The sequence below is a fragment of the Pelobates fuscus genome, chromosome 6, assembly GCF_036172605.1.
Source record: "Pelobates fuscus isolate aPelFus1 chromosome 6, aPelFus1.pri, whole genome shotgun sequence".
Taxonomy (NCBI): Eukaryota; Metazoa; Chordata; class Amphibia; order Anura; family Pelobatidae; genus Pelobates; species Pelobates fuscus.
In genome coordinates this window covers 272,100,961-272,125,851 of record NC_086322.1, presented here as the reverse complement: position 1 = coordinate 272,125,851, position 24,891 = coordinate 272,100,961, and the positions used below count along the sequence as shown (strand labels likewise).

General features: G+C 40.5%; 1 protein-coding gene across 1 annotated transcript; it reads left to right on the top strand.

Annotated features, from left to right (window-relative positions):
• Positions 1–380: 380 nt before the first annotated feature.
• On the top strand, positions 381–23,444 carry NUP85 (nucleoporin 85). The gene is made up of 19 exons (XM_063425479.1): positions 381–442; positions 2,994–3,087; positions 6,725–6,905; positions 7,613–7,683; positions 8,078–8,121; positions 8,227–8,296; positions 9,145–9,266; positions 9,498–9,632; positions 10,289–10,411; positions 10,493–10,624; positions 14,134–14,240; positions 14,401–14,484; positions 16,749–16,814; positions 16,916–17,067; positions 17,612–17,729; positions 19,116–19,216; positions 19,319–19,470; positions 19,586–19,681; positions 23,043–23,444. Exons 1-19 carry the CDS (start codon positions 410–412, stop codon positions 23,139–23,141), a joined length of 1,980 nt encoding a protein of 659 aa, XP_063281549.1. The 5' UTR covers positions 381–409; the 3' UTR covers positions 23,142–23,444.
• The last annotated feature ends 1,447 nt before the right edge of the window (positions 23,445–24,891 follow it).

Below are 24,891 nucleotides of genomic sequence, written 5' to 3'. Positions count from 1 at the left end.
AAAACAAAACCCAAATAAATAATAAAACATTTAAAAAAAAAAAAATAACTTTTGCTCTTGGTAGATACATTAATACAGTTAGGTCTACGCTAGGTGGACCATCAGAAAGTTTATTCAGTAAACTGGAAATTGATGAGAACTTGAAGACATTTTAGGGCAAATTAGCCAAAATTTGAGGGGGGGGGGAAATAAAAAATATTATCAATTCCGCCAAAAAAAAAAAATTCCACGGGCGAGCTATTTTAACTTAAAACGTGGTCAGTTCTCCGCAATGTTCGCTGCAGAGGATACAGAGTTTTAATGAACATGTTTTATTCTCCCCCCCTCTCACAGCAGGCAATGCCGCGGACAGCCATGGCGGCCTTAGAAAGGACCCCGGAATCACGCGGGAAACCGGCAGCGCTGGAACATGGAGGAACTGGACGTGGAGCCGGCGGAAACTGTAACCAACTCATTATCTTTATGGGAGACACACTGATACAGCTCTATTACTATTATTATTAATTATCACAGGGGACACACTGATACAGCTCTATTACTATTATTATTAATTATCATAGGGGACACACTGATACAGCTCTATTACTATTATTATTAATTATCATAGGGGACTCACTGATACAGCTCTTTTACTATTATTATTAATTATCACAGGGGACACACTGATACAGCTCTATTACTATTATTATTAATTATCATAGGGGACACACTGATACAGCTCTATTACTATTATTATTAATTATCATAGGGGACTCACTGATACAGCTCTATTACTATTATTATTAATTATCACAGGGGACACACTGATACAGCTCTATTACTATTATTATTAATTATCACAGGGGACACACTGATACAGCTCTATTACTATTATTATTAATTATCATAGGGGACACACTGATACGGCTCTATTACTATTATTATTAATTATCATAGGGGACACACTGATACAGCTCTATTACTATTATTATTAATTATCATAGGGGGACACACTGATACAGCTCTATTACTATTATTATTAATTATCATAGGGGACACACTGATACAGCTCTATTACTATTATTATTAATTATCACAGGGGACACACTGATACAGCTCTATTACTATTATTATTAATTATCATAGGGGGACACACTGATACAGCTCTATTACTATTATTATTAATTATCATACGGGACACACTGATACAGCTCTATCACTATTATTATTAATTATCATACGGGACACACTGATACAGCTCTATCACTATTATTATTAATTATCATAGGGGACTCACTGATACAGCTCTATTACTATTATTATTAATTATCATAGGGGACTCACTGATACAGCTCTATTACTATTATTATTAATTATCATAGGGGACTCACTGATACAGCTCTATTACTATTATTATTAATTATCACAGGGGACACACTGATACAGCTCTATTACTATTATTATTAATTATCATAGGGGACACACTGATACAGCTCTATTACTATTATTATTAATTATCATAGGGGACACACTGATACAGCTCTATTACTATTATTATTAATTATCATAGGGGACACACTGATACAGCTCTATTACTATTATTATTAATTATCATAGGGGACACACTGATACAGCTCTATTACTATTATTATTAATTATCATAGGGGACTCACTGATACAGCTCTATTACTATTATTATTAATTATCATAGGGGACACACTGATACAGCTCTATTACTATTATCATTAATAATTATCTTCATAGGGGACACACAGATACAAATCTATTATTATTATTATTAATAATTATCATAGGGGACACACAGACCCCTATATTAATATTAATAATCATCGTAGCGGAGACACTGATACCACTCTTATTATTATTGATTTTCTTCCCCCTGGACTCATTATAACCATACTGACTGCAGACTGACAGCCCTCCAGTGTGTGCTGTGTACAGCACACTAGACTAGACAGCCCTCCAGTGTGTGCTGTGCACGGCACACTAGACTAGACAGCCCTCCAGTGTGTGCTGTGCACGGCACACTAGACTAGACAGCCCTCCAGTGTGTGCTGTGCACGGCACACTAGACTAGACAGCCCTCCAGTGTGTGCTGTGCACGGCACACTAGACTAGACAGCCCTCCAGTGTGTGCTGTGCACGGCACACTAGACTAGACAGCCCTCCAGTGTGTGCTGTGCACGGCACACTAGACTAGACAGCCCTCCAGTGTGTGCTGTGCACGGCACACTAGACTAGACAGCCCTCCAGTGTGTGCTGTGCACGGCACACTAGACTAGACAGCCCTCCAGTGTGTGCTGTGCACTGCACACTAGACTAGACAGCCCTCCAGTGTGTGCTGTGCACTGCACACTAGACTAGACAGCCCTCCAGTGTGTGCTGTGCACTGCACACTAGACTAGACAGCCCTCCAGTGTGTGCTGTGCACTGCACACTAGACTAGACAGCCCTCCAGTGTGTGCTGTGCACAGCACACTAGACTAGACAGCCCTCCAGTGTGTGCTGTGCACAGCACACTAGACTAGACAGCCCTCCAGTGTGTGCTGTGCACAGCACACTAGACTAGACAGCCCTCCAGTGTGTGCTGTGCACAGCACACTAGACTAGACAGCCCTCCAGTGTGTGCTGTGCACAGCACACTAGACTAGACAGCCCTCCAGTGTGTGCTGTGCACAGCACACTAGACTAGACAGCCCTCCAGTGTGTGCTGTGCACAGCACACTAGACTAGACAGCCCTCCAGTGTGTGCTGTGCACAGCACACTAGACTAGACAGCCCTCCAGTGTGTGCTGTGCACAGCACACTAGACTAGACAGCCCTCCAGTGTGTGCTGTGCACAGCACACTAGACTAGACAGCCCTCCAGTGTGTGCTGTGCACAGCACACTAGACTAGACAGCCCTCCAGTGTGTGCTGTGCACAGATTACTAGATTCCCCTCCACATACTTTGTATTAAGTATTTTTATATCTATTCTACATTTACCCTGCAGCTCATCCCAGGAATGGGGCAACTGGATCGTCCTATAGGATTTGCCTGGGGACCTGGAGATCTCTTGCTGTATGACACTCAGTACCATGATTCAGGTAGAAGTTGTCTCAAAGCCATTGGCTCACAAAGGATGTATTCATTATACCGAGAATTGTTTTACAGTGAATGGTGATAGTATACAGAGGAGCTTGGGTTAGTTTCCTGAATAGAGACTTTGTTATAAACCTGACTGGCATTTGCTGTCCTATGTGATCCTATGTGGGTACCTTTCAAGATGTGTTAACAGGAACACTTCAAATCCCTAAACTACTCCAGCTTGCGTCTTTACTCCCCCCCTCTCCCCCACACTTCATAAAAGTGATGATTTTAAAACAGTATAGCGCTATAAATAAACTTATTATTTATAATGCTGGATTGTTCCTTTTAAGTTGTATTTTGTGGTGTAGATGTTTTGCTGTGAATGGTGATATTTTAAAACAAATTACAAAATTCTTGGTAATCTTGCCAAGCTGTAAGTGTAGCTTAGATGGGTTTCCCCCCTCTCCAAATCCTATTTTGGTTTAAAGTTTGTAATTTGTCTCTCAGTTCATTATTACTGAATAAACCTTGCGGCATTCATGAATTTCTCCAAGTAGTAATGTGAATGTGTGGAAACGTCTTTATCTCATTGAAATCTTTCACCTTCTAATTAGATTTGAGAGACAACACAGATTTTTTTTTATCTTTTTTAAAGGGAGTGATGTTATACATTGCTAGAGGGAAAAAAAGAGAAAAAAAAGACATTGTCAAAAGCACAGACAGATAAAAGAACCGTATGAATGGTAGGCAATAGTATACAATTGAATAAATAGACCACACAATGTAAACAGACACAAATTGTTAACTTTTAACATTTATTGTTCGAGGCCATGGTGTTTTATTTAAAGCTCAAGGGGACAGAACAATCATACACTTTAAAACGATTAACCAAATAACATATAACATTTAAAACTTTGTGCCCTATATTCGTTAAACATCACTGAATTGCCATCTAGTCCTAGATGACATGACCGCCTTTAATACCATTTATGCCTATGCTCATAACTCGCCCCTACTGTAACAACTGGGAGAGATGTGCCCCCCCCCCCCAGCAAAAGCCTTCTCAAAATATTTTGTAGATCCAAGTTTAAATTTTAAATTTTAAAGCTACACCTGTGGGAGAAATCACTCACCAATGTAAAATGTTTTAACACTGCAAATTCAGCTTCTGGCAAGGTCATTTTACTCTAACCAGCGCAAGCTCGGAACCAACACAGGTTACGCCAAAACAGCTGTAGGGAACAGTGCACGAAGGGACATATTCTTTTTTTTTTTTTCCTCTTTTTTTTAGTTACACAAAATATTAGACTTAATTATTCTATCATCCTTACCCCCTGAACCCAATTAGAACAGCTGGAACAGGACATCTTGATGAGCGATCCAAAATAATGCCCATTATTTGTGACATTTTTAGGCCACTCACACCCACACACTCAATATATTGCCACATCTTCTTGATTTGTAACACAGGCTTAGTCCATATATTCTAGTTCCAAACCTTTGCATGGCCCACTTAATAAAATAATTACCTATAACCCAAACGCTTTGTTACGGTACCGAAAGGAAATAACAAGGAATGACAAAAAGCAGATAAACAGAACTTCATATTATTATGCCTTTTTCTTTGAAAAGACAGTGTTTACAGCAAAGAACCTGCAGGGACATGGTATAGACACCAGAACAACTACATGAAGCTGTAGTTGTTCTGGTGACTATAGTGTCCCTTTAAACTATTCAACTGTTGCCAGATGAAAGTAGCAGATTTAGTAGAGATACCAAGGAATACTAAACTATCAAAAAAAATCTAACAAACTGGAACAATGTACACCTGAAATAGAACCATTAAACAAAATAGTGAATACGGTGCAACTTTTGTTTAAATACAAACCAGTTTAAAACTTCCATCCAAACAAGAATGGAAATCAGGGATTAGAACAACCATAGGGAGTACAGGAGACTGAGCAATTTTCATTCTAAAATTAATCATTTAATGATGCACAAGCTGTGCAATTGATAAATGAGGAATTAGCCGGGAAGACATTCAAATGTCTTCTAAATGCTGAAAACCCCACTACAAAAGGCTTACTTTCTTTCTTCCCAAAACAAGCAGACTAGATGGGCCGAATGGTTCTTATCTGCAGTCACATTCTATGTTAAGTGAAATATACAAAAAGACTAAATTAAGCGTGGAATAAATCTACAATACACCTCAGTTCCATGCTCCTCCCCCCCCCCCCCTCTTAATCTTCTCCTTTACCTGAGCTGTTAAGTGGAAAGCTAACAGAATGCTCTATGCTAACCGTTCTTTTCTGGTGTACTCTTAATAAAACACTACTACTACTCCCACTACACCAAGCCTGAGCTGGACCTCTTTATCTACATCAATAAGCGAGGCTAATACTTCACAAATTTACACATTTTTGTAATTCACCAGAAGTACCAGTTCTGCCTTGAACATCCATCTCTAGAACTGGTATCTCCTCCAGCTGAAACTCACTTTCCACATCCGAGCTCTATTCCAGCTGATGCTCACTCTCAAGCCTCCGAAACAAGTGTTTAGGCAAGCCCTCACCTCAACCTTGCACTTGGATAGAGCCAGGAGAGAGAAGTCTCTCTGGAGATAGTCTTACTCTCCAGGTGCTGTCCCTTTAAGTTCAGAAGACTGGCATTACAACATTGTGTTTTCCTACTTCTTGACAGCAGGTCGCGACTTCCCTCCACTTCTTCACACTTGCGTGCTTACACAATGATGAGGACTGCAGGCCACCTTCCTTCTCACATGGCAGCTCAATCAGTCAATGAATTCGGGGTTAATTTGGTGATGCAGCTGCTCGAGGCTCTTCTTCAATGTGTGAAGCACCCAGAGCCAAAGATAAAGAGCTCTTCAAATACCAGGCCAGCTCCAATCTTCTAGCAACAGCACGGTCATCTACATCTGCTTAACTAACTGGCTAAATCTGCCCAGCAACTAATTCCCTCTTTCTAAACTACCTCCCATATTTACCCCACTATTAACTCTATCATTATCGCCATACATATGTACCACAGTGCACACTGCCTGTGGCATTTAAAAAAATAAAATAAATATATATAATTTTAACAAAGCTTGAAAGATCCACGGAGACACAGAAAAGGAACCTTGTGCTTTGTATTTTACCTTCCAATTGGTCACAGGAAGTAAAAACAGACATTACACATTTGTAAATATAGACTAAAACACAACCCGGTGACTCTCTGTTCCACAATTACTACTCACTAATGTTGTCCTTGAGTAGGCACAGGACATAGGGAAGGGAGTGTTCATGCACCTAGTAGGTAGTCTCTGTGCAGTGATAGCCTTTCAAAGCACAGTATTTATGTATAACGTTGGGAAGATGCAACTTAATATTACGTCCTCCAGGCATTATCAGCCAACACGCTGTGTGGGAATGAACTGGAGCTGTAAAAGCCAGATTTGCCACTGCTTCACGCAGAGACATTCTGCTCTCTTCCAGTCCAAGAGGGGCTGACTGTATAAGGATAGAGTGTGTGACAACTCTGTTTTTAACATCAAAGCCCTATTTGGTTAATGGAAATTAACAATTTGTTTTGTCTTTTGTAATGATTTTTTTTTCCATTTGTTATATATTTACAATTTATTTTATCTACTTTAAGATCCTCCTATAAAAGCTGGAAGCAGAGATGGTGGTTTTGAGCCCTGTTGTTTTATGTACATTGTGCGCCATGATGAAGATCTATATTCGCCAGTTCTTCGTAAGCTCTACAATGAATCACACGGCATCTTTGTGGGTCTGCAGAAGATTGATGAGGAATCCAGCAAGTCTCGAAAAACACAGTATGTCTGTGATATGTATTTGATGGGTGGGGGACATACTACAATGAAGAAGGGGTCCATGGCACTAAGAGGACTAGTATTACTGTAAATATTTGGTTGGTTTCAAGGTTAGCAAGTGTTAAAGAAATATCAGTTTAATCTGACTGGTTTTGAATAGTTACCTATTCCTTACCAGAACACATTGGGTTGTCTAGTTTTGTGGCTGGGAAGGTGTCAAGTGCACTATTTGTTAGATACAAAGCACCTACTGAAGATTACCCATAAACAAAGGCCAAGAAACTTTTTTAAAAAATGCAAATTTTAGCCCTAGTTCAGAACTCTGGTGCTTGTTGTCTGTTTTGTTTGTTTGTGGAGTTTTTTTTTTGTTTTGTTTTTTGGTGGTCCGAAAATCTTACACTTTATTTTTTTGGTGTGTGTTCTCAGTCAATCTCAGCCAATGAGCTAACCCCTGTTCCACCATGCTTAGCTCTGTTCTGCAATGTCTGTCTCCAGGTGAGATAGTGACCAATGCCCAGTGGACCCCAGGTATATTAGTAGTAGTTGTTTGACTACTTAAAGAGTTTTTTTTAGTTGTTTTGTTCCATATTAGGTTATCTGTCCTGTATGGAGGCTGCAATATCCACTTGTACATTACTGTGGCTAAAACTCTGAATAAACATACGTATGATAAGTAAAAATTCTTCTTTTTTTAATTTTTTTTTAATCAGGTTTATAGGAGTGAGTAAGAATTATCGCTCAGTACTCCAGGCTTGTATACACGAGATGCACCAACTAACTGGTGAGTAGAAGATCATGCTGATTGTAAATGCTTATTGTAATTATAAACGGCTATCAAACACCTAAAAAAGACAATACTGCCCTTTAAACCCCAAAATACAATCCTACGAGTGTATTAACTAAAGTGAGACGTGTCAGCAATATTAAGTGAATTTCAATTCTGGGTGCAAAGTATCTGAACTTGAAGCATAGCTGACATGGATACTTTGGCTTCTCTTGCCAGCCTCCATGTCTTGTAAATTTTGATTTGAAGGGCTTCCCAGAATGCCTCTGTTCCTGGACCGCCTTGTTTGTTGTTCTGTTCAATCTCTCCTGGACAGTTACAATTCTGTTTTGTATATGCAATTCCTCCTGCACATATTACTCCTCTCCATATATGTTTTATTCCCTATTAGTTTCTACACGTGATGTTGCTGAAAGTAACAAGTACTCTTTCCAGGTGGGTAAATTGGATACTCTGAGTGGGTGATGTGTAATAACATATTATAACCGACCTCATTACCCCTCACAATGTGTTTAAACTGAAGTATGTTATTTTCCTTAGGTTTCCATACTATCTGCCATGGAGCTGACCTGGAACCTCTGTGAGATACTCTTCATTGAAGCAGCATCAGGTGAGAGATTGAAGGACTTGAGGTTAAACCAAAAGTCATTGTGTATGTTACGGACTGTCAGAGAGCAGTTATGTAGACCGGACACAGGCTTGTTTTGACATAAAACAGACAATTTTTAAAAATGTATTACTGACATTTATAAAGCGCCAACATATTCAGCAACGCTGTACAATTGTGAAAACAATACAGTATAAACAGACCGATACAAAAGGTAGATGACCCTGCCTGTGAGCTTACAATCTAGGTAGGAACCAATCAACCCGAAAGGATAGTTTAGTTTCCAGGAATGAGTTTCCATTAAAGAGAGGTTCAAATATATAGAGAGAGATTTTTGCTTGGAGTAGCTCCACACCTATCTCAAGTTTAATTAGTCGCCTCACCTCTAACCTGGTTTCACGGGTCAGTTTGAGCACCGTAAGAGATTTGCATTGCTGCAAAGTATGTGGCACTTTCAGTTTCCTGAGCCCAATGCCATTTAAAAGAATAACTTTTAGTGACAAAGGCTGCCAGTCAGATAACTAGAACACTTGGCTCTGTATTTTTGTCCATATTGTAAATGCTGTGTCCATGCACACAATAGGGAAGCCTATCTCCTCCCTGGAGAGAGCTGAATCATGGACTGTGTGTGTGCACTGTCTGGGACTGTGCTGATTGCAAAACACAACCTCGTCCAGTAAACAAAAAGTAACAACATTTGTATATGGTGATGGGAGAACATGGTTAGTTTGAACACTGAGCAAGTCCAGATACTCCCTACATTCTAATTGTCTAATGTATCGAGAACTTTAGTCCGAATACAAGCAGGGTGCATTGTGATGCAATGTAACACTTAATATTTTTTTTTTTAGCCGGTCCCCTGTTAATACTCCTACTTGACTGGGTGCGTCTCCATGTTTGTGAGGTGGACAGTCTTGCCCAAGAAGTGCTTGAAAGTCAAACTCCCACACAACACGACAGATTTTGGGATGCGGTGAGTGTTGAATGCTCATCAACCTCACACCCTTTATTTTTTTTCTTCTCCCTTTTCTGTCTTTCTGTTGTCATTCTCTACAGACTCAAGCATATCAGAGCCTAGGCAATAGGCAAGTACTGTCAATAACTTGGATTTCTGAGTATAGCCTCTAGCTACAACCCCTTGGCTATCAGTCAGCATGTTGCGTACAAGTTCTGATAAACACTGTACACCCCATCTCATTTTCAGATCACTGGCTGTGTCCTGCAGGGAAGAATGGATGAAGCGCGGCAGTTACTGTCCAAAGAAACCTCTTCCAACGTGAACTCCCGGAGCATGTGCCGTGTCCTGGACGACCTCTTGAAAAAGATGCCCATGCTGAGTGTATGCAGATAAATATTATTAATAATGCTATACTTGCATTAATGCTTTGATATTTCAAAATACAACCCTGTAGAGGGACAGTAAAGTTAAAATAAAAAGGGGAGGGTGAATGGTGGTAAGCATGACACTACCTATAATTATCATCACGTATATTGTGTGGGACATGTGTACTAAACAATTGAGCAAACCATCTGCTTCTCAACCATTATAACCCCATCCCTTGACTATCGGGATGGGTTATTACAAGAATGAGAATAAGGAGGTTCAGCCTTTATCCTCTTAGCCTCTCCACAGTGACCATCAATTGTGTAAATGGAACTATCGACTGGAAACGGAAAGCTATGATGACATATTAGTGATAGGATGGGTTCTGTAATACCAGGAATATTATGCCAGAAGTACCAGTTGTACTGTTCACATATCTGGGCAGGTTGAAATCAAGGAGTGTTTTTTTGTCTATCTGGCTATTGAATGCCAAATCTCAGCACTGATTGATAATGTGATCATTTTTGCTAGTCTAGACTGAGCATTAGGAATTTAGTGAGTTAACCGGTCAGCTTTTTAAAAATAAATAATAAAAAAAAAAAACAGATTTTTTTTTTAAATGCTCTACCTTATTATTAAAAAAAAATTTTTTTTTTTGCTTACCTTTGCAGTCCTCAACAGCACAGACTCTGACAGAATTTGAACTTAAGTGGCAGCATTGGCGTGAAGAATGTACACATCACCTGATGTGCGGGACGTTCTCCTCCAGCCAGGACATGGAATCTATCTGCAAGGTAACAGTGATTTCATAAAATAACTGGTTATTAGCCCCACTAGGCTGGATTAAATCGTGACACCTATGTTTATGTCCACAGATTCTTTTGGGCGATGAAGAGACTTTACTGGAAAGGAGGGAACTTATGACAACCTGGTATCACTACCTTGTGTCACATCTGCTCTTTACACATCCAACAGTGAAACCCACAGAACTGCATTCCTATGCACAGGTAAAATATGGATGGGGATAGTTTTTTTTTTGCACATTGATAGTGTGATTGTATTCCTCCTGCAGAATGTCATTATTTATTCAATAACACTGTCTAAAATTGGGACTCTCAGGAGTTCACTTAGCTGTGAATTTACAAAAAACAAAACAAAACCCACAAAATAAACTGTACATTATTACAGGTGCATTCCCATCCTCCTGACAACTTAAGCTTATTTTATTTGTTTTGGATAACCTATCATAAAGGTCCTCAGCACTCAGGCGATACGTATTGGTGGTTTACTCAGCCATCAAAGTAATAAACCACTTGTATGTATTGCTGAGTCCTGAGGATCTTTATTTGATTTTGTTCATTATTGGGCTCTGGTTGATCAGAAACACTACGTTATATTGTAGTCAATGGAGTATATTAGAAGCTTGGGCTTGTCACCAGTGGGGTACCTCAGGGAACTGTACTTGGACCCATTCTCTTTAATATTTTTATTAGTGATATTGCAGAAGGTCTTGATGGTAAGGTATGTCTTTTTGCTGATGATACTAAGATATGTAACAGGGTTTATGTTCCAGGAGGGATAAGCCAAATGGCTAATGATTTAGGTAAACAAGAAAAATGGTCAGAGCTGTGGCAACTGACATTTAATGTGGATAAGTGCAAGATAATGCACCTTGGACGTAAAAACCCAAGGGCAGAGTACAGAATATTTGATAGAGTCCTAACCTCAACATCTGAGGAAAGGGATTTAGGGGTGATTATTTCTGATGACTTAAAGGAAGGCAGACCGTGTAATAGAGCAGCAGGGAATGCTTGGTTGTATAGGGAGAGGTATTAGCAGTAGAAAGAGGGAAGTGCTCATGCCATTGTACAGAACACTGGTGAGACCTCACTTGGAGTATTGTACGCAGTACTGGAGACCGTATCTTCAGAAGGATATTGATACTTTAGAGAGAGTTCAGAGAAGGGCTACTAAACTGGTTCATGGATTGCAGGATAAAACTTACCAGGAAAGGTTAAAGGATCTTAACATGTATAGCATGGAGGAAAGACGAGACAGGGGGGATTTGATAGAAACATTTAAATACATAAAGGGAATCAACACAGTAAATGAGGAGACTATATTTAAAAGAAGGAGAACTACCACCACAAGAGGACAGTCTTAAATTAGAGGGGCAAAGGTTTAAAAATAATATCAGGAAGTATTACTTTACTGAGAGGGTAGTGGATGCATGGAATAGGCTTCCAGCTGAAGTGGTAGAGGTTAACACAGTAAAGGAGTTTAAGCATGTGTGGGATATGCATAAGGCTATCCTAACTATAAGATAAGGCCAGGGACTAATGAAAGTATTTAAAAACAAAATTGGGCAGACTAGATGGGCCGAATGGTTCTTATTTGCCATCACATTCTATGTTTCTTATAGCATTAGAACCAAAATGTGGATTACCACAATAGTGCCTACCAGCACTATGTACTTAAGTGGATTTGGCACAGGAGTGTCATGGCTCTGTCTTACCTTCAGAAGTTTAACTGTTCTGCCATGATTTACACCAAAAGTTGGCGTTCCCAGGCTTGGCATCTCTGCTTACTTACTCTTTGTGCTGCAGTATGAGGAAGATTTAGCCCGGTGGCCTGTGATGGACTGAGAGTGTCAGCCCTAGCCATAACTTTCTTGGCTGTGACTCTGCCAACACGGGGAAAAATTGTTTAATTTTCAGTCAGCCCTTACAGCATAGTGTGTTTACAACTTTGGGCACCAATTTTAAAAAAACGAGATATCAGAGCTAGGAAAGGTGTAAAGATGAGCTACAAAATTAATAAGGGGAATGGAAACTTTTGGAAAGGCGAGAAAAACTGAATTTTTATTTTTTTATTTTTATTTTTTTTATATAGATAAAAGGCATCTCAGAAAGCATATGATAGCACTGTACAAATATATACAGGTTCAGTACAACAGCTTTGTGCTAACATGTTCTTTAGCAGTAATATACAAAAGACAGGTCACCCATTGAGACTGGAAGAAAGGCGATTTCACTTACACCAGAGTGAAGGGTTCTTTACAGTAAAAACAATATAACGATGTGGAATTCTCTAGCAAAAGAGGTTGTATTAGATTCTATATATAATTTTTTAAAAAAGGCCTGGATATGTTTTTTTGTTCTTATTTTTTGCAAAAACTGGATATTCAAGGATATGTGTTTGTTGGTCCAAGGAGAGATGCCATTATGGAATAAAATTATTATTTTTTCTTTCATTTTCTGTGGCAAATTGGAAATTGCTTCATTTGAGGATGGGGTGCCAACAACATAAAGTAACGGGTTTTTAAAGCTTGAACTTTGAGTGTTTGTTCAGCTTAGATTAGTGTGTAACTATCTCCTTCTCTGTTAATTGAACTTCCATCAAACGCAGGGAGCTACTGTAGGCTCTAGCAGTCTAACAGAACAGGAGATAAAATGAAACACTTTTTGTGGAATAAAGGAAGTTTAAAAAAAAAAATAGATCTTTTTGGGGTAGTGTGTAGGGCAACTGTATGAGTCTCAGCCAATGGAGTTGTCAATAGGGCTGCATAAACAAAGTGACTAAACTCCTATAAATGGCAGATAATTGAACAGTGAGACTGCAGTGGTTATATATATTTGTTTTCTATGTTTCTATGTTTTTTATGTATAAAAATATAGCAGATAAATCTTATTAACAGGGCTATACTCCCATTAAAGCTTTTGATATTTCAAATTACAACCCTATAGAGTGACAGTCAAGTAAAAAAATGTTTTAAAAAAATGTGAGGGGTATCAGCGTGATACTCCCCTATAGCTATCACCATGTATACTGTGTTGGGCATGTGTACTAAACAATTGAGCAAACCAGCTGCTTCTCAACCATTATTACCCCTTCCCTTGACTATCGGGGTGAGTTATTACAAGAATGAGAATAAGGAGGTTCAGCCTTTATCCTCTTAGCCTCTCCACCTCCCCAGTGAACAGCAATTGTGTAAATGGAACTATATATACACCAAAACCGCTTCATTAAGCTAAAGTTGTTTTGGTGCTTAGTTTGACCTTTAAAAGATAAATTTTTAAACCGAGGCTTGATTGTCAGTATAATCGAGAAGAGAAACGAATAATGTAAGGTTTTCTTATTACAGAAATTTTAGAAATGACTCCTAAAATGTTTTTGGGTGCATTTTGCTATACTTAGAGCGCTGTCTATCATGCAGATCCGGTGCTACTCTGCAGCAAAATGCAGCTCGATAAGATATATTCTCTTGCTTTCTGTACTGATTGCTCCCGATTTAGCACTCTGAGATTTATCCATCTCTTTAGCCCCTGGGTAACACTGTTTTTTGATTAAATCAAGTCATAAACTAGAATAATAGAACATTCTTCATTAGTGAGGGTGTCTATTGATACACTTCTCAGTATTTCTAGTAGAGGATACACACAGAATGGAACTTCTGATATTTTGGTCAGACAAATGCACAGCTTATTGTAACCGAGCCTTTCTTCCACTGTTTCAGTCCAGCCTTAACATATTTTTATCAGGAGAGAGTACCGCAGAGCCCCTGGACAACATCCTATTGGCTGCATTTGAGCTTGACATTCACCAGGTCATTAAGGAGTTCAGGCAAGTTTGTGGATTTTTCTATTAACGTTGAAGCGCTATCTCTAGCTTGCTTTGTACAACTTGAGCTTTCTGTTGTCTCATGTTGGTATAATCCATCTATCTACTGTATTTTTTTCCCCCGTTGTGATGTTTTTCACTTCTTGTTCTCTTGTTTTCACAGCATTGTCTCCAGTAACTGGTGGTTTGTGGCTCACCTGACTGACCTGCTAGATCACTGCCAGCTCTTCCAGTCACACAGCTTATAGTACGTGTCTTGGGTAACGGGTGGGGAATATTAAAATGTGGCTCTGGTGCTTTTCACATCTCCCTAGAGTGCAGTTTGTTTAATCGAGTGTAGTGTCAAGCGAATAGCTTAGCTGGCCATGCTTTGGATCCTACATTATATTATCTAATTTTTTTTTAATGTATTTATTTTGTTATGTGAGAGCTGCATCCAGTTAATCTTGGTCCATATATATATATATATATATATATATATATATATTATATTTATTTATTTTAAAGTTTTTATTGAAAATTAAAGGGACAAAAAGGTATAGCAGAAAATGTACCAAGTAGCTTAACATATCGGAGGTAACGTGCGGTTTAGATTGCGATACATGCGTTAAGCAGCATTATAAAATGGGCATCAGACAAAAACATAGTTGCAGGTGTTTTCAGATGTGGGAAATGCAAGACTTCATAGAGTGTATACTTCTATCCAGATTAGGAATATCATGAATTAGTTCTTGTGATGATCCCTGAGCAGTTGGAGTAACAATTGATGACCGTGTGAATTATAAATGGTGAACTCTCTGGGTTGGAGCAGAGCAGATCTGGTTGGAGTGTAAAAAAGAAAAGTGTGAAGGTTATCGTGCTTCCATCCCACCATACTTGAGCAGCTCCATAGATAGCATCAATAATGTCAAAGTGCTTCTTCTTTATCCATATAGGTTATGTACAATAGACTAAATGTTATTTGTGGGCTAGGGCCTAATGCGTAAATGAACAAAATGGCAGAGTGAGGGATGAAAAAAGGCAACTGCATCCCTAGCCTTTTCATACCTGCAGGAGGTGGGTTATTTAATTAACGGGTCACTATAAGCACCATAACCACTTAATATTTGTGAAGTGATTATGGTGTAGAACCTGTTTTAATTTTGGTGATAGTTACCTTTTTAATTCCGTTTTATTACTGGAATACTCTCTTCCTGGCTGGCAACATCAATTGCACACTGAACAAGCCTGAGGTGCAGAGGTAAAAAAATAAAAATTGGGAATTTATGCTGTGTTAAAAAGTAGTGTAAGAAGTTGCCTGCTACTGCTGGACAACAACTCCGTCATGCACAGTAAGTCTGGCTGAGGCTGGTGGGAGTTCATATGTACATGATGAGGCAGACACTTGCTAGACAACTTATGTGGAATATAACTCCAATCAATCTCATCCAGTGACTAGAGAACAATATTAGACCACAATAGTTTGATTTAGCAAGTCAACATTGTATTGGACACATAGAAATCCTTAAATCTCAGTAAAAATACCAACAAATAAAAAGTTAGAGGCACAGGTAATTGCAATACCTAAAGGCTTAAATGATACAAACAGTTTCTCCTGAGCTGCAGCTCCTATCTCACTGTAATTCCAGCAGTGAAAACCAAATAAACATAGAAAAACTTAGTTGTGTGCACAAAATGTGCTACCAGGCATTTATTTGAAGGACAAGCAAACGTTTCGGGCACAAGCTCTTTTTCAATGTCAGTAAAAACAACTCATCTCTACAAGAAGCATTTGTTTTGTCAATGTCCAGTATATTAACAAAGAAATATTTGTTCAAATTTTAGTAAATGTTATATGTTTATTTATGTCCATGGTTATACGCATTCCAAAACATGCATTTTTGGACATTACCATTTAACCCCTTAAGGACACAACTTCTGGAATAAAAGGGAATCATGACGGAATATTTCCGTCATGTGTCCTTAAGGGGTTAATATCAGCTTAGATTTATTTAGTTTTTGTTTGTTTAGTATTTGAATTTAAAAAAAAACAAAAAAAAAAAAAAAAAAACACATTTTAATCCAAGGCACTTTTATTGTCAGATCTGATTTTAATATCCGATTTCCAATTCACTGTGTGGCAGATGAGTTTTTAACATACGCAGTACTTTTGTGAGCGATGTCGGTTTATTTGAATCGGTTACTTCATTCCAGAGGGATTGAGTATCTCTCCGGCACTGCATTTAAAGGGGCCCTCTCGTCATAACCGTTACATGGCTAGCTGACATTTTTTTATCCAATGAATTCCATTCAAAGTTAGACGGGATTTATATTTTTAAAGTGGTAGTGGTTCGCTTTAGTGATACCTGTGAAGAAGGGACAGATTGCAGGTGCCGGTGGAACTCGGGTAATTGTCAAAATGTTTGGATAGTTTCACTCTTGACTGTGAGATGGCCGTGTTGAAAGTTATGAAGAGATTGCATGGTGTCTGGCTCTTGATAACCAGCTGTTCTTATCATGTTCACTTTATAGTTTTGGGTCAAACATGAGAGAGTTTCTCCTGCTTGAATATGCGTCTGGACTCTTCTCCCATCACAGGTAACCTTTATTGTCTTGAAATCATTTCTTGCACTTTCAATCTGTGTCTCTCTTTATGTTCTTTGTACCATTTGTTTATATATTTATTTATTTCCCAATAGCCTTTGGCAACTAGGAGTTAGCTATTTTGACTACTGTCCTGAGCAAGGACGTGCGTACCTTGAGCTTCACATAGAAAGAATCCCTCTTACTACTGAGAAAAAAGCTCTGAAGGTCCTGCAAATCTGTGAGAAAAGACAGATGACTGAACAAGGTGAGATCAATGAAGATAAATGTAATGTCCTTTTAACAAGCTTAGTACTTTCATTACCAGTCATTTATGTAAAGGGACACTAAAAGTACCATAAGCACTACAGACCATTCTAACCATGGTATAGGGTGCCTACTGACACCAGCCCATATTTCTTTGAGTGTTTTGACGCAATCTGACGTTACCCCAGACGCAACTGCTCACAACATTGCTACTTCCTAGTTACACATGCTCATTGGCAGTGCCTGTTTGGTCCAAATTTGGAGAGAATTCATTGACTGTGTGAATGATGCCCAAATTTGGCCATTGGCCCCTGGGAGTGCTTCAGTTTTTGACAAAGTGCTCAAATCGTTTGATGCTGAACTGGGAAACGGTGTAAGTGGCCAGCTAGTAGCACAGTCACCACATGGGGGTTTATGGTGCTTAACGCGCCCATTAAACGTTGGTGTTTTGGGAGTGTCTGCCTGCCATTAGGTGTCCTATTTTGACTGGCTTTTGCAAGTCAAGTTATTTATAATATTGAATATATCTTTTATTAATAATTAAGTCCGCAGTATCTGCAAGACATTGGCAATGAAGGCCCTGCGCAATGGCCGTTTGGGATCAGCATTATCGTGGAGTATTCGAGCCAAAGATGCAGCTTTTGCAACACTTATATCAGACAGGTGAGTCTGGGTGCTGAATTACATATCAGTCCGGTGAGATTGGGTGGATATTTAAATCGAAACTCTACATCCAAAAATGCATTATTTTTTTTTGTAAATAAAATGTTTATTGTTATGTGGTTTGCAGGAATTATTGCCATGGTATACAACATTAAACATTCGTAAAGATTAGACTTTTCGGTCTCCCAGATGGTGTTGAGAATTGAGGCGCGCAGGCCCCCTTTTCTGTCTAAGAAATATAAATGGTAGACTCGCAGGTCTCTCATACGTGTGGCACAGTAAATCACTATGGGACACGCAGGTCCCTGCATGACGTGTAAAGAGTGAGATTGTTAATATATATTAAATAGTCAGGTGATGTCAATATCAGTACACTAGGTTGCTTAGTAACCGTAAAACAAAATCAGTGAGCAGAATTGGCATTTCGGAGCATGGGTTCGGGCAGGACTCGTAGGTCCAACTATAGATGTAACGTGTGTGGAGGCTCTCCGGCCTCTGTCTTTCCTAATTGCGCGTTACAGGAGACTCGCAGGTCTCAGGCGTTCAACGTGCATTGAATCGTCTTGGGACATTAAGTCCCGATGTGTCAGTCTAAGGGTCATTTCAGAAACCTGTGTACGTTAGTGCATTTGGCCTCGTTATGTCCGCTTTCGGTGTGAGCGACCAAGGTCGAGCTAAGGTTCGTGTATGGCTTTGCCCGTCAGTCAGTCAGGCGTCGGTGGGGGGGAGTGGGGGGGGGGGGGTCAGTGGTCGTTAGGGTTGACCGGTCTCCCCGAGTGCGTCCAAGAATTTGTCCCCTGTCGTTGTCAGAATCCAGTGTGTCCAGATGTCCAGGTATCGCTGTGCCCTATCTGTAACCGTCATGTGTATGTCTTCCGTCACCCTGAGGTCTTCCATTCTCGCAAACCATTCCCTAAGGGTTGGGGCCTCTGTGTCCCTCCACTGTTGGGGAATGAGTTGTTTTGCAATATTTAATATCCCAAAAATGCATTATTAAAGGAACACTCAAAAAAACTTGGCTTGCAGAAGAGTGGTGTGGTGTGAACAGTGTCCTTTTTTTTTTTGTGCAGATTTTAATACAAATTACCAATTTAATAAATTAACCTTGTTAACACCCCCATGGCTGTCACATTTTGTCCTGTTACTTCCGGGTTGTTTATCTCAGTGGAGCTAAACTCATGAATCCGCAATTTCCCAGAGCACCTGCCTTGAGCTGCATTGGGAAGTCTGTGATTGGACAGCCACATAAAGTATGCGCAGGGTTAGAAGGGGAGGGCTTGCAAAGGCTTCAGAGAAGAGATCTGTAGCTTTCGAACACCATAACAATTTCCATACGATGCAGCGGTTATTGTGCTTAGAGTGATGAAATCTGTATTTCCATTGCAGGTTCCTAAACGATTATTGTGAGCGTGGGAAATTCTCAGACTTGGACCTGCTTGACAACCTGGGTCCTACCATGCTGCTCAGCGACCGTCTCACATTCCTAGGTTAGTGCATTAACTGGGGCAATGGCACATTTTCGATTAAGATGCTTATCTTGGCTGCTGTTTTCTTACTGTCCTTTCCATTGACACTCATTTTGATCCTAGGAAAGTACAGGGAGTTTCATAGGATGTACAATGAGCAGCAGTTTACAGAAGCAGCTGGTTTGCTGCTCTCTCTCTTGACGGCTAACATAGCACCAAGTTTCTTCAGGCTCACTCTCCTGCTGGACGCCCTGCCGCTCCTTGAACAGAACGAGGTGAGCTAGACGCACGACTCATTACTGTAAAAAGTCAATGCACTGATCACTCTCTGAACTCTATGAAATAGCTAATCCCACTAACATGATTTGCAATCTCATTTTACTTGAAAAGGTGATCTTCTCTTCTAAGCAAACCTATGCATTAATGAAATGCTTGGAAGACCGGATGACGGTGAAACAAGAATTGACACAGGAGCCAACATCACAGGTAAACAAAACATTCTTAGATTTCAGTGGCTAACCTATTGGTGCAGATCTGTATTGGCAGTTTGTTCTTTTTTTTTTTTTTTTTTTTAAATTCTTTATTTTGACGTGCATATAGTTAAAGCAATTACATATGAGATCATCATGCCCCAAGAGCATATGTTCCCGTGGTAACAGTAAACTGCGAATTACAAAGACATGGCATGACAGCACAATGCACATTTTAGAGTATGCGATATAGAGTAAGTTCAAGGTTATAATTGTTAAGGTGGAAATTAAAGTCACGTCTCAGTAAGACAAAACTATTACTAGACATTAAGTAAAATATAATAAAATAAAATCTTCATTTCTATATCTGCCTGTAGATCAGGTAGTCTGTTAGGTTAAATCGACTATGTCAGAGTGAGCAGCGGGCCACTGCGTGTGTGATAAGGCACAGTGCGTGCACATATGCATAGCTTGTTTTTTAGCGGAGTGTATGGGTGAGTTTCATGGGGTGAGGCTGAACTTAAGTGACTATTCCTGTCTGTGAACCCTGTGGGGTAAGTAGCAACACATTAGCATTAGTAATACAGGTAAAGTCAGCATCGGCCCATGGAAGGGGCTTGTTAGAGTCACTTTTGGGATAGTTCAACAGAACCCAAGAAGAGAAAAAACAGAAAACAACAACAAAAAGAAAGGCAACTAGAAAAGAGAGGACAACAAGTGGTGTCGGTTTCTGGAAAACTTGCATTGTCCCGGTTAATCCTCCGTGCCGTCTTGTGGTCTCGCGGGACTCCGGAGCCTCGGTAAGGTGTGGGCCGTGTGGGTAAGAGAGTCTCTTTATGGGGGGTCCTCCCTCCCTTTCAGGTGTGTGTCTCTCGCAGTTTTGCTTCCCCGGTTCTGCTTCGCGTTGATGTTCGCCGGTTTCTGGACCCCTGTGGTGGGCTGCTCCGGGGGGATCGGTGCTTGTGTTAGAAGACCGTTTAGAAACTTCGTATGATCTCCAGTGGCCGCCAGGGTGTGGATTGCGTCCCCCTGTGATACCACCAGTGTTCCCGACAGCCCCCAGCGGTATTTGATACCCTGATCTCGGAGGGCCCGGGTGATAGGCGCGAACTTGCGCCGTTCAAGGAGAACCGCGAAGGGCAGGTCTTCGTATATAGATATCCTATGGTTGGCGACCACCAGGTTCGGGCTTTGTCTTGATCGTGCCATGACAGCTGTTTTCACTGTAATGTCTCTTGAGACCACTATAATGTCGCGGGGTGCGTCCGCGGGTGCTGTGGGGGCCTTCCGGACCCTGAAGGCCGACGTCAGTGGTGGTCGGTCGCCTTCCGTCCGGACTCCCAGTGTTTGTAAGACTTCGGTGGCAAACCCTATCAGGGCTTCTTGTCCTACTGTTTCCGGGGCCCCTCGGATTCTGAAGTTTTTTTCTCCGGTGGCGCGTTTCCAGGGAGGTCACCGTGCGAGAGAGGTGTTGCACTTGTTGGGTAAGGGCAGTGATCCGAAAGTCGGTGTCATCTTCCCGCTTCCCTCTCTCTTCTTCTCGGGCCTCTATTGCACTCATGCGGCGGTTAAGGCCTCCTATTTCCACTTGGACCCCAGCAAGGTCCGCCTTCCACACCGCTCTCAGGTCCTGCAGGAGATTCTTTATGTCTCCCTTAGTGGACGGCGATTGATCAGAGTCCGAGTCCGCTCTCTGGTGCACTCCGCTATGGGTCTGTTGTGAGTGAGTTGCCTCATCCTCCTCTGAGTGCTCAGATTCACTCGAGCCGCTTGGCTCCGCGGGCGCCATTGTTGTTTGGGTTTGCCGCGGCGGCCTGCAGAAGGACCGCCTGATGTCCGCATGTGTCTGACCCTCCGCCAGAGCCGCTTTTCGGTGCTTTCTGCCCATTGCACTCCGAGGGGGGTTCTGAGTGGGTAGGATATAAATATTTGAGCTTTGTTGCGGTATAAAAAGTCTATTTTTAGGCCTCAGGAGCGGGAGCTCTGCAAGTCTATCCCCACTTTTATACCTGATAAGTCTCGAACCCCTCGGCAGTTTGTTCTTTAATACATTTTGGTTGGAAGTATAGGGTAATGGATGTAGATTGGTTCACCCATGGAGCAATAAGCTTTAATGGATTATAAAGGAATAGGTGGTGGCCAGTAGTGCATCAATGGGTATGACAAAATTGGATAAAATAAATATGGTACAATACCCATGTCTATAGTGTTTCCTAATGGTGTCTTTTATTGAATGGACATTCTAAAACATTTGGAAATTGTAATATATATATATATATTAAATGATTTGAGGGTATATTCCACCTGGTGCAGGAGAGAATGAAGGGGCCCCATGTGAGGTGATGCCCTCAATGCATACTATGATATATAGGCCAGGTATAGGCAACCGTCGGCACTCCAGATGTTTTGGACTACATCTCCCATGATGCTTTGCCAACATTATGGGTGTAAGAACATTTTGGGGGATGTAGTCCACAACATTTGGAGTGCCGAAGGTTGCCTATCTCTGACATAGGCAATTATAAATTGTGTTCATACACATTTTATATATTCCACTAAAGGAAGGATACCGTGGCCACTGTAAAAATTTGCTAATTGACTATTCCTTTGAGCAGGGCTCAAAATTACCTTTCCTCACTAGCCATTGGCAAGCAAAAATTCACTCCTGGTGAGTGTGCCACAGGCTCTCCAGGCTTGCAGTAGCAAGTAACTTTTAAGACTGGCTTTTTGCGTATGACTTGTATAGTGAATGGATCGTAGTGGACACCTGTTTATGGCTTATTTTGGCATTCTATATTGCAGTACATAAGAATAAAATATCTGTTTGTAGACCGATGTTTGTCCTTTGAATGGGGGCAATATTGTCAATTATTTAAAGGCAGCGTCATGCACATGATTGGTTCCAAAGTAAATTCTCCTGTAAAAGGACTGCAAGACAGGTTTTGTTTGCTTTTTTTACTATGAAAAGCATATAACAAACATTAAAAAACTTGGTCAGATTGCAGTTTTGGGCACATCGCTCAGCCAGGGGCATTTCTTCAGACTCACCCTCACCTCTTACCCACCCATTAATTAACCCCTTAAGGACACATGACATGTGTGACATGCCATGATTCCCTTTTATTCCAGAAGTTTGGAAGTTTGGTCCTTAAGGGGTTAATTCAGTCCAGACCAGTCTACTTCTGCAAGACCGCAAATTACCTAATTATTCCTGAGCCAAGAATTATTTCCACATTTTGGAAATGATGATTCGAACATGGTTATTCATAAAATCTTTGCATAACTCTTGAGGACTGTAGCTTAGTTTGTCTGTGTTGCATGTTTGTTTTTTCCCTTCTATTTACGGATTATGATTAACTCTGTATCTTTAACTCTAGGAGCTGAACATGGAGAATACTAAAGTGGAAATGCTGAGATTGGCTCTTGCACGAAACCTGGCACGCGCAATTGTGAAAGAGGCTATGCTAAAAGCATAGAACAAGGTTATTTTGAATACATTTATTTATAACTTTTTTTTATGTTCTGTTATTGTATTTTTATCCCCCCCCCTTCCCCCTCATTGAAGTTTTTCTATCTAGAAAGACCTATTATTGCTGACACCATCATTCATTGTTAAACCAGTTAAAAACCATGAAGTGTGAGCCTCCAGTTACCATAACCATTTCAATGATATGAAGTGGTTATGGTGCCAAGAGCGTCCTTTTAATACTGGTGTGTGAATTTAGTCAAGAAGAATTGTTGGAGACAATGTAAATTACAAGGCTGAATGTTTATACTACTGTTTATACTCCATTGGATTTTTTTTTTTTTTTGTTACCTGAAAATTAATAATAAATACTTTTATGCATTATATATAATAATCTTGGTATATTCCAGAACAGAGCGTGTTTTTTTTTTTTTTTTTTTGGTGGGCATAAAGCAGACCCGGTGGATATAAACACACTTTATCAATTTTTTATTTATGCCAATGAAGCTGCTGTTGCATTTTTGTAGGTCTATAGTAAATTTATTACAGAAAGCACCATAAAGAGTGTGCACTGTAGTGGTTATGGTGCCAAAAGTCCCTTGGTAATGTTTCACTTTAAGCTGTCCTACAATTTACAAACCTCTGACGAGGTCCTTCTAGGCTGCAGTGTTAGCAGACTCAATACTGCCCAAAGTAGGTATGTTACTGCAGATATCTGAACTTGTGGTTCCTGAACCAGTCCTCGTGGCCCACCAACAGTCCAGGGTTTATGTATTTCCAGGTTTTATCCCAGTGATACTGGACTGTTGGTGGGTCGCATATCAGTGAAGTCCAGCCCATAGGTGCCCAACACAGCCACAATTATGTTTATTTATAAGCACTACATAGTGCCAGGAGTCTCCTGGGGTCATTCAAAGGTAACCAGTTATTAAAAAAAAAAAAAAAAAAGTAATCTCAAGAAGTCACAATTGCGGCATTTTTACTACAACCTCCCCAACAGAGAAACGATACACAGGGAGCAGACGTGGTTTGAACACCTATGTGTGACCAATACCGGCGTAGAGTATCATGCATCTACCAGCAGTTGATCACAGGAGACCACACAAGTAAAAATGCGTTTAAGAGACAATGGGAAGAGTTGACAGATAGGACATACACAGAGGCACAATGGGAACAGATATTAATATTGCAGCACAAAAGCTCCATAAGCACAAGATATCAAGAGGTCAACTTTAAGCTAACCTCTCAATGGTATAGGACCCCATCTCTACTACACAGAATATTTAGGGGAACCGCAGATACATGCTGGAGATGCGAAACCCAAACAGGCACCCTAAGGCACATCTGGTGGGACTGCGCGCTGATTAGGCCATATTGGGAGGACATAAAGAGGGAAATTACGACAATCTTGGGAGAAATACCAGAATTTAGCATAGAAATGGCCCTACTACACTACACGGAAGGCTCGATAGCCCAATACAAACAATCGATATTAAGACACCTGCTTAACGCAGCAAAGGCATCTATACAAGTTAGATGGAAACAAACCCATCCACCAACCATTGCAGAGTGGCTACAGAGAGTTGAGAAAATACACACAGCGGAGGCGCGGTATGCAGAACTAATAGGGAGAAGCACCAAGCATGTCGACATCTGGACCCCATGGTATGTTTATCTCCCACGTCCCAGAACTTAGGGAGACACGAACACACAACACAGCACCTGAGGACTTGGGATGCCCGGGCGTACCTCGACACATG

Coding starts and splice junctions, on each gene's coding strand:
- NUP85 (XM_063425479.1), top strand. CDS start 410: ATGGAGGAACTGGACGTGGAGCCGGCGGAAACT. Junction 443..2,993: donor ACGTGGAGCCGGCGGAAACT/GTAACCAACTCA, acceptor TTTACCCTGCAG/CTCATCCCAGGAATGGGGCA. Junction 6,906..7,612: donor AGCAAGTCTCGAAAAACACA/GTATGTCTGTGA, acceptor TTTTTTAATCAG/GTTTATAGGAGTGAGTAAGA.